Source organism: Cyprinus carpio, chromosome A7 (assembly GCF_018340385.1).
Source record: "Cyprinus carpio isolate SPL01 chromosome A7, ASM1834038v1, whole genome shotgun sequence".
Classification (NCBI taxonomy): domain Eukaryota; kingdom Metazoa; phylum Chordata; class Actinopteri; order Cypriniformes; family Cyprinidae; genus Cyprinus; species Cyprinus carpio.
The window spans coordinates 3,220,531-3,231,480 of record NC_056578.1 but is presented as its reverse complement, the minus strand read 5'-3'; the positions used below and the strand labels follow the sequence as shown (position 1 = coordinate 3,231,480).

At 36.0% G+C, this 10,950-nt stretch overlaps 1 protein-coding gene across 1 annotated transcript; it reads right to left on the bottom strand.

The window, feature by feature from the left end:
- Positions 1 to 7,776: 7,776 nt before the first annotated feature.
- LOC122145512 lies at positions 7,777 to 9,699 on the bottom strand. Its single transcript, XM_042759267.1, has one exon. The coding sequence runs from the start codon at positions 9,697 to 9,699 to the stop codon at positions 8,254 to 8,256; it is 1,446 nt and encodes a 481-aa protein (XP_042615201.1). The 3' UTR covers positions 7,777 to 8,253.
- Between the last annotated feature and the right edge of the window lie 1,251 nt (positions 9,700 to 10,950).

The window sequence follows — 10,950 nt, the reverse complement described above, 5'->3', positions numbered from 1 at the left end:
CACTCAGTTAAGGTGACGGTCATAGAGCGGCCTCAGTGACTGGTAATTTTTACATTAGGAGGAATACACTAACTACAGGTGATTAACCCTCTGGGGCCTGAGGGTGTTTTGGGGGCCTAGAGAAGTTTTGACATGCCCCTGATATTTGTGTTTTTTTTTCAGTTGCTTTATAAAAATATAAATGGCTAAAGTCTAATAACACTGTAATCAGCACAAACTGGACTACAATAATATGTGAGCAGCATGTATGTACATGATTGTGGTTTTTAAAAAAAAAACGTTTATGCGTGGTTAGTGAAAAACAAAAATTTTGAATCACTGGAAATAAGGCAAATAAAACACCTAGAGAACATTTGTTCACAAGACTTTTGAGAACAGATTTGAAGCCTAGAGTTTTTGCTTCAAAATTATGTGAAAATCATCTTGATTACTTCGCTCACAGAAAAAACATATTGATTTAAATTTTTTAAGACACTTTTTGTGTAGGTAAGGTATATGCGAGAAGGCGTCAACTATCATGCATAATGCTGTGATTCACACCTGAGAAGACAAAGGCCCGCATAATGAGCTCCATAATGAGCCTTTCAGCCTGGTGTGTGACTGAGAGAGAAGAGTTTACAAGAAAGACTCTGAGGACAAAATCAAATTTTTTAAACTACATTATTAACATTATTGTGATGGTCCTTGATACTAGTACTAATTTATAGAAAAAAAAAGAACACAGTTACCACATAGCACACATATTATCAGTGATATTTACAGCTTACTTGATACATTTACACCTCAGAGGGATCCCGGGTATAACACATTCAAAATACTTACACCAGAGATATCTATTATAAACGAAGCTTAGTTACATTCATAAACACAAGCATGCTTTGTATGTAGGCCTATACAATATATATAGTATAAACATATGTGGCTATATTTGTGAACAGAGAGAATAGCCTATCTCAGTAAAGTTTTGTCTAACCATTCTTAATGACATTAGGCTAGCAACATACAATATTTTTTTTTATATCGTATTGCTGTTTATGTTATATAACATAAAAAAAGAAAACAAACAAAAAAAAACATCCTGGCATGGTGAGACATTTAGATGCTGTGAATGAAACTTTATAATGTTTCACTTGATTATACATTTAGTCAGGAATTATAGTTTGAAAAAGTCTAACTAGTAAAATGTGTACAGGTTATGTGAAAACTAATACAAGTTGGATGATAAAAAAAAAGACCTTAATCATGTTTAGGATCTCTGCTTGATCAAGCTTGCTGCATCAAAATCCCACAGGTAATCCAAAGCGTCTTGAGGGTGAATTCTTTCTTATTTGTCACAGCGAGTCTTTTCTGCGGTGAATTCAGTCTCATTCCTCTCAGCGCGAAGTTCAAAGTAAAATGTAAAAAACTGCTTTGTTTGTTGTTATGGGGCGTTTACTCGCTGTGAGCTTCACTTGGATGATTATAATGCCAATAGCGTGCTCGGCGCGTGGTCACATTAGATATAATGAAGGGAGACGTGAAAGACTGGACATCGCATTGGTTTCATATGGATTACGTTATCACAGAATATTGTTTTCGATAAGACTTGCTTAGTTTAAAAGTAGACATGTCAAGCTTTCTATAGAAAATTTCTCTCTCATGTCTCTGGCTCGAGTATTTGTGTTGATCACCGCAGACCAAGGCTGCAAGGCAGCGTACCCTGTTTGTTTTCTTTATTTTATAAATGCACAACGTTTTGTTGTATTATGTGTGTATACAAATAAAATTAGACCCCTTTACAGATTCGATTGAGTGTATTTCTCTTATCTGTACAATCAAACTGGAAGTGTAATTTAAGTTCTTTTCGGGGTTATCAGGAGAAAATGCGTCAAAACGCATATTAGCGTTAGTCGGCCCCAGAGGATTAATGATTTAAAAAAAATAATAATCTTCCAGCAAAATATCATCATCTTTATCATCTCTTGTAAATTAACAATGCTGCCTAAATTAAGTACATTAGTAAAACTTTGAGTCGATGCTATATACTAATATATAATAATATTAATAATGCATGAAATAAACATTCTCTAGCCGAAATAAAAACATGTAAACTCCATCTCTCATTTCAAACTCGCTCACCCCCCGGGCATCCCTTCCCAGCTCGTCTGTCGCTCCTCTCCACATAGGATTATAGGAAATAATGCTTCAGCATGTGGTCATCAGTTGAACACTCAAAATCAGAAAGGATTGTGGATAAAAAGTAGTGAACAAATGTAGAAAATGTTGTCATTCATAAGGCCATAAACAGATGTACAGTAGGTGGACATCCAAAACGTCGTTTCTACCGCCGCTCGTACCGCCGCCGCGGTGTCTGCAAAGTGCATTTGCAGCTTTTGACCGCTGAGTGGCGCTTTAATCACAGGGTTTTCAAACAAAGCACATCAAAGCACATTTTCGCAAATAGACGTCAGCTTTGGCCTCACCGAAGTGTTTATATTTGATTGCAGTCGGGGAAAATGAAAGAAAAAATATTTAATATTCACAGATGAAAGTTTAGTCCTTATGAAGATATGGTGCGTTTCTTAGAACGAATTCAAGCAGGATAAATGTCAAGCCTATGAGCCTGTGCTTATATTTTCTCTACACCATATTTTAGATTAGACACATTTAAATAGTGTGCAGTATTATTTATATAATATGAATTATGTGTTATATTATTAAAAAGAAAATGTGGTTTACTTTGCATCGGAGCATTAAAAGTGATAGCCTATTGTGAGCTAGGCTTGCGTGTTTTATAAATTATTTTCTTTATTTTAGTAAAACGTAAGGCACTGTATAATTTCGCTCCCATTATTTAGGCCTAATTAAAACAAGAAACGAATAAATTAAACCTGCAACGATTTAACTAAATCATTGCAACTCTAAAGAATGGATGGATTAATAAAACGTCCTCACTTATCAACAAAGTGCACACGATGTAAAAAAAAAAAAAAAAAGAGCTTCACTAATTGACAACTTCAGTGATTTTAAATGGAGTCTTCTTTGCTTGCATTCATATAATTTAAGTAAAGTCTAAAAATATAAATAAATAAAATAAATAAATAAATTGCAGCCGCATTTAAATGCAGGTTTGTGTAATATTCCGTAAAATATCAGTGCAAGATTTGCTCTGCATGATGCTGAGTGCACGCAGCATTTATTCTTATTTGTCTACATATTTTATCTTCATTACAAATCTTGTTTGGTTTTATTTTGGATAATTGCATGTAAAAATTATTTACTTTGTAATGCATATGCAAAATGTGAATTATTATTTATATTCAAGTGTTTGTGCAAAAATTATTAATGCATGACAGGGAGGCGCCCTCTCGATCACGTAATTTTTTTCCTAATAATGAAATAACTGAAAATTGTGGCGTCTCAGATACATGAGAAATATATCTACAGAAAGCTTGAAATGTCTTTTAAACGAATCAATTCAAAACGAAAGCATTATGTAATCTGTGAAGGTTGTATTTCTGTTTAAAGGCGTGTCCATGTGGAGAGAGTCAGCACTGTGAATTTCATCTTGGAGCCGACAAGATAACATTTGTTTATTAATAAATAATTAAAATGTCTCCTTTTTCATAATTATTAGGCTACTTCTGCCTGTGCTTTGTGACGAACTTAATGCATGTTCTTGAGCGTGGAATATATTAAGGCTGGATTATAGCTGTAAATTTAATATAAACTTGCGATTAGTTGAAATAATGACAAATGAACGACTAGCAACTAGAAAAATCTTACGTGGGAAGCAGACCTATTAAATACCATCTAGACATCTCTGTTAAAGTTTTTTAAAGAATTTTATACGCGTTTGCATAAATTCTTCCTTCAGAACGGTCTGTAATGGAGAGATGCCTTAACACTGATTTTTCCTCTGAAACACAAAAAACGAAAATTGAAATAAAATAAATATTTTATGTTTTGAGAATGATTGGGCTCAAGCCTCCCCGCGCGTTTGAGACACGCTGCAGAGCAGAGTATGAGCGGAGCGGAGTGATTCTGACTGAAGAGGAGGGGATTTTTTAAAAGTCAGGAGCGTCGTGGTTTTCACTCGCTCCAGCAGCGCTCCATCACGAATACAATTCATGCCAACAGCCCGTAATATAACTGCATATTTAGCAAGAATTCACATGATAAACATATTTAGCTATATCTTGATATCTCTCCGATCAGAAGACTATAATGATGGCAATAGTCGAGCGGGATGTTACAGGCTAGTTCTCAAGGACTTTGTCTTTATTTTACTGATTATTTTCGGGTTAAAGCATGATTTAAACAGATACAGCACATTCACACGTAATCGCTGTCGCAATAATGCATTCAAACAAATGTAATCTTACAGTAGGCTACTTCATCTGTATCTGATTTTGAATGAGCAGAAATCTGTAAGAAATGCATCGATCTGTAGATAAAATAACTGACGAAAATGTAAACTGTTATTTTCATCACAAACAAAATTTGCACAGCAGAAAGCAGCAATTATACCTTTTAATGCTGACAATTTTATTAGTTTGGCGTTTGGTAGGACAAAAAGTTTGCACACAATAGCCTATTCCCCTTTGAAACTCTCCTGTAATTTTATTTATTTATTTATTTTTTATTTTATTTTTATAAGCTATTATGAACATAACATTTCAACTTTAGCCACGGGGTGAAGGCGGGAGCAGTGTTTCTGGTATCAATGAACGCAGGAGCTTAGTGATTATTAAATGCTCGGAGCGCGGAGGGAAATTGTTGCTGCTCCACTCCGCTCACATAGACCTACTGTACTGCCGAGTGAGAGAGATGTTCGCCCTATATGAACAAGGCCGTCCGGTGTAGACACGGTTAGACAGTGTCTGCTATATTTACAAATAATTGATATAAGAAATAAAAATAAATACATAACCTAAACCAGCGGCATAACGAGATGAAAATATAGACTAGAAAACTGATTTAGGCCTACACTTGGTCTGTCCTCCGTCCATGACACTGACTCACTGCGGAGCTGCCAGTTTTAATCTGAACAGCTCTTAACGCCGATTGGATGGCATGATGGGCTAGTATTAAAAAATAATAAATTTTTATATTAAAACTTGTTTTGAACAATTTCTTTGTCATTTGAATATTGATTTTAAGTAGGGGGGGCAAAAAAAAAAATCGATTTAAATTGTGGATTTTTTTTGTGAAAAAAATCGGGGATTTTTTTAGGCCATATGCCTATGGCCCAGCCCTAATGCAACAGTTTTTTTTTTTTTTTTTTTAAGTTAAGGCAACTTCCTCTGAAATTAAGTTATAAAAACTAATAAACTTTATTGCGCTATACAGTAGTCAACATTTGAAGTGATCAAACCTTTCTTTAAAGTTGTCCTAAAACCTGTTCTGCAAGTTTGAAACCCTCATAAGACTGTCCATATGTAAGAGCAAGAAATTCACACCTTTATCTCGACCCCCACAAGCTATACAGAACTACCCCCAGCCCCCTCCAGCTGAACTGAACTCGGCCTGTTTTTTAGCTGTGAGGAACGGTGTGTTGTTACTGGGTTGAAACATGCCTGCACTCACAGCAGCCCTTCTCTTTTTATTCATTATTTTCCCGCAGCCCATATTATTATTTTCACTAGACCAAAATAATAACAAATTATCAATTGATAATTAATCATTATTTTTGCCAAGAATCATTGTTATTTGTGAACGTAGGCGTTTGTGGAAGGCTTTAAGACCAAGCGGAATCCTCCGTAAGCTGCTCCCGCTTCACAGCGCGCGGGACTAGCGCAAACTGACCCAACATTTAGCAAGGCAGGAAAACATTCAGTCTGCCTGAAGGAAGACGTATTTCATTGTAAGTTAATGCTGTTAAATAGAGAGTAAAAAAAGCTATCCTTAAACTTGGAGCTCATTATATTGAAGTACAAATCCAAACACCAGAAGCAACCTACACTCTCAGTGTTCTTTCACTGAAAAGTATGCATTTTATTTATTTATTCACAGGCTATATGGTTGAAATAGTAATATTTTAGTTGAAAACTTTAAGTGCCATTGTTTAAAAAAATGCATCAAATGTTTCATAGACCTTCAGTTGTCATGCTTTAAAAATCCCATGCCATTTGTAATTTCACTGTGTTTTAACCTCCTAAATTACTACCCCAATTCTATAATGGTAAAATGTATTCAGACCGATGGCATTTTTTATGACATTATTTATTTTTCTTTTTAGAATAGGCTAATTGTAACATAAATGGATGAATCAAAACAAATATAACTTTTTAACTGCAGGCAGATATAGGCCTATATTATTGTACATTACAAATATTTGGATTCCTTATTTTATTAAAGAATAAATACTTATTTTCTTCAAGAATAAACATTATAAATAAATAATTAAAGAAAGAACCTCTATTAGCCCTTATTTGTAGGTTGTAGGAGATATGCGAGCGATTCATAGATTTAAAAAAGAAAAAAGTGGGTGCTTGGTTTCAGAAAACGAATACAGCTCGTAAAAATGCTATGATGAAAAAGTCATGCTAACTTATTAATTCATAGAAATAATTTAATTTTTTCGAGATTCAACTTGAATTTCAATACTATTAAACTGACTTTAAAATCTCAAGGAGTTTATAAGTTGAAACGGTAAAATGTCACAGTGCATGTTAAATAGCCTAAATGAACTTGTGTCTTATATAGTATCCGAAGACTTGAGTGCAATATAATTTAACAATATAATTTTATTTTTTATTTTAAATGAACAATTCCTGTATAAAATGTGACAGCAACCTTTATATCAAACATTTTGAAATCGTCCACAGCTGAGCAACGCGAGAGGCAGATCTGAAGGTTATATTTGTTTGTTCACGAAAGTGAATGTGATGCACAAAGTCATTTTTAGATGCAATGGAAAAATAAAGCTGGATAAAAACATACACGAAAACAAGCTAAAAAATAAATTACATTTGTGAGAGTTGCATTTTATTACATTCAGAAATAATAAAGGCAGGCCTAATAATGCTATAGGCTAATGTACCAACAGGACATTTTTAGTTTCCTTCACTTTACAACAAATCCTTTAAATTTAAAAAAATTATCAGAACAGAACAAGAATTACAAATATATAATTCTAATGGATAAATATAATTGCAGCAGGCTATATAATAATATAGGCTTACAAACAACAACAAAAATAATAATAATTAAAAATAATATAAAGCGATACATTATGTTGGGCTTATCTCTCTCATTCGGGACAAATCCAAACATGTTGCCCATTTGAAGCTAAACTCTTATTCATTAGGTAGTGGCCCGCTGCTCGCGCCGCATGGCTCGGTGAACGACTGCTGTTTCCAATGAATATGTGCGCGTGAGGCACCAGCGCGATCAAAGTCACAATTCACAATTATTGGTCACACAGTAAAGGCATAATTCAAAAATGCAAAGTGTTAGCAGTTTAAAAAATCAAGAATAATAGTAGAGTTAATAAGAATTATTTGTAAATGCTGGACCGTTCTCATTTCGCTCTGCAAATGGAACCAGAAGATTATTATTATTATTATTATTATTATTTTTAAACCAAGAATGAACCGAAATGAAAACATTTTAATCTGTATATACGGATTAAAATGTTTTTCATTTCGGTTCATTCTTGGTATAAGTATATATATATAAAATGACTGTTTAAAAACAATAGCATGCATAAGAGCCTTTGTGTAAAGGTTTATTTTTAATTTTTTGATGAGTAGACTGTAGCCTAAGACTATCCTATTTTTAATGGCTTTAACACTAGAAGCGCCAGAATTCCAAAACTACTAGAACAGCCGTGAGCGGTCATTTTGACCGCTATATTATAAACGCTATAATCTCTAAATAAATTGCCCAAATGAGAGATTAATGTATTAACTGTGTTAGGATATCTTTTAAAAAAACAAATAACACCAACATTTACATTTTTTATTTAGTTAAAAATGATAATTATAAATTTAGAAATATTCGCATCATTTCATAGTAAAATGTAATTATTGCATATTCAGTATTTCTCTGTATTTATTTTACATAACTCAGAACAACAAAATAACATTTAAAATGATCTATTTGATTATGAAAAAAAAATGTTACAACATTTATGATACATTATAACACAGAACATAAGCTGGAAACAAGCAGCTCTAAAGTTAAAAAGAGTCACGAACGAAGTTTGGAACCATAAAACAATTACGCTACAAATTCTATATTAAATAAATCTATATCGTGCTCGGCTATTTAAGATTCACAGTCAACACAAGTTACTTCTGTTCTTCTCGCACAATTTCCACACACGGGTTTGTGGCATTTGCAGCAGGTGTCATGCGTTTTATTTTGTTTGCAGATTCTCCGCACCTGACACTGTCTCCGTTTTGGTGTCAGTTGCGGGGGTTGATTTTTTTGGTTGGGACCTTGTGTCAACTGCGATGCTGCCCTTTTTCCCTCCATGAACTCCGCTCTCAGCTCCTCTGCCAGTCGCAGCAGGAACTTCCTCCGGGCAATTTTGCTGCTGGTGCACTCCTTGAAGAGGATGTGGGCATTGATTCCAGCAAGGTCGAGGATGTTGTAAAATACAGCCACTGGCCTTCTACGCGTACCGCCTTTCACAGAGTATGCCCGTGCCATCTGATCTAGGACATCCACCCCATACTTGGTGTTGTTGTAATAGGTCACAGACTCCGGCTTTGCTTTCGGCCCATCGGTGATGCCCACGCTTGTGTGTACGGAGCTCAAAATGCACACATTCTTCCTCGGCTTTCCCTGGTATATCGTGAGCGTCGCATCCGCACATTTTAGCACTTTTGTGTTATACAACTCCGCTTGCTCTTTTGCGGAGGGGGGCAACTCGCGCTTACTTTTTCCCATAGTGCCAACCAGGCTGGTCTTCTTGGCCTGTAAGGCGGTGGCCAGTTTCAGTGAAGTGAAGAAATTATCCGTTGTAATATTTCTTCCCTTACCCAAGAATGGCTCCGCCAGTTTCAGCACCACACTCTCTCCCACGAGCTGACCTCTGCTCCGTGCCTCTTCTTTACCCAGAAACGGAGCCCCGTTCAGCATGTATTTCGAACGGACATCAGCAGCCAGCCAAAATTTGATGCCAAATTTATCAGGCTTATTCCCCATGTACTGAAGAAATCTGCACCGGGCCTTGGTGGGGAATAGGTGCTCATCTATGGTTATGTCGGCACCGGGCTTGTAACAGGCTATGCTGTTCTGAATAAACTTGTTCCAAGTGGCCGATACCAGGGCAAACCTGTCATCCTGCAGACGCACATGTCGGGTTTCTTTTTTATCGAACCGCAGGAATCTCATTATCTCCCTGAAGCGATTTCTGGCTATGGTTTCTTTGAAAAACGGGAAGCCCCATTTCTCCGACCAAAGGCTCCCCAAATCCATGTTCTTCGCACCCTGTGCTCCACGGATATATAACAGAGCTATGAAGGCTTTCAGTTCAGCCACTGTCAGGTCCCATGAGCTGTCACCACGGTGCTGATGTGCCTCAGCCACAGTGCAGTCCCTGATGTGTTTCAACATGCCATCGTCAAACAAACACAGAAAGGCAGTGAGCGCATCTTCGATGTTGCACTTTGCGTGCGCGGTGGGACCGGCAGCTTCAGTCAGAACATTTTGGCTGCCTTCTCCCTGGACGTTCATTTGACTGAAGGATGGTCCACACCGTCCCATCCTTTCCCTTTTCCACAGCCACCTCCGGCCGAGATGACTCTAAGGGCGGGCTGAGCACTCCAGCTGGCTCAAGTGCAGGTACTGGTTCGGGAAGGCCTAGGACAACAATATAACACTAATAAGAATAATAATAACAAAAATATAATAATAATAATAATAATAATAATAATAATATCACAATAATAATAATATTCTAATAATAATAACAATAACAATTACGTAAGAATGATAGTAATATTCTAATAATAATAATAATAATAATTGTATAATATTATAAGATAATAAAATAATAATAATATGAACAGCAGAACTAGTAAATATGGGCATCCAAGTTTACCTGGAACGTCAGCTGTGAACGGAACATCTGGTTCCCTAATCTCCGAGGAAGGTAGCCGCCTCTTTTTCCTTTTTACGGACTCTGACTCACTCTCTGATGAGGATGAACTGTTGTCTTGCACCCAGGAAAGGTCGCTGTCACTTTCCACCTCAGACAGCGCCCCTGCATCAGAGTCATCACTGTCCAGATTGTGAAGCATTTCCAAGGCCATGGCAAAAGTCGTATTTCTCTTCATTCTATTATTTGTATTAGACATTTTCTAAACGCTCCCTATAAACTCTTTATAAATTTATTTTTTAAAAGGCAATAATAATTTGTAGTCCAAGAATTTGTATTTATAATCAAATGAGCATATGCTAATAGTACTGGTGACGCTGACAGAGACAATAAACCGCGGGAAAGAACAATAGAATCGCGCGAGATTTAGAGCGGTCAATATGACCGTTATGGCTTTAATAGGTAGAAATGCTAATTTTTTTTTTTGCCTTTTATGTAATTTATATAAAATCTATTGTAAGTAAAAATAGAAACACTTTTAGGAAAAGTCACAAACCAGCAAGATTGTATTTTTTTTATTCAACAAAGTTATTGTACATATACATTTCTTAGCGGTCATTTTGAACGTTTTGGCTGTTCTATTGTTAACAAAAAAGCATTTTTGTACGTTAATGTTATTGTTGTTTAACATCTTCCTTTCATTTTACAATTACATTCAGTTCGCAACCCGTCCCTTTGCGCCACCTGGCGGTAGTTTCGCGAATGATTTTAACACGCGACTGATTTGCAGTTAACGCCGCGGCCCTGCGGCAGCATTACACATTTTGGTTGTCTACCATCTGTAGAGTGTGTGCCACACATTTCCATACTGTTGAAGAGTGTGTGCCGTGAGCACAGTAAAATGGCTGATGGGACAG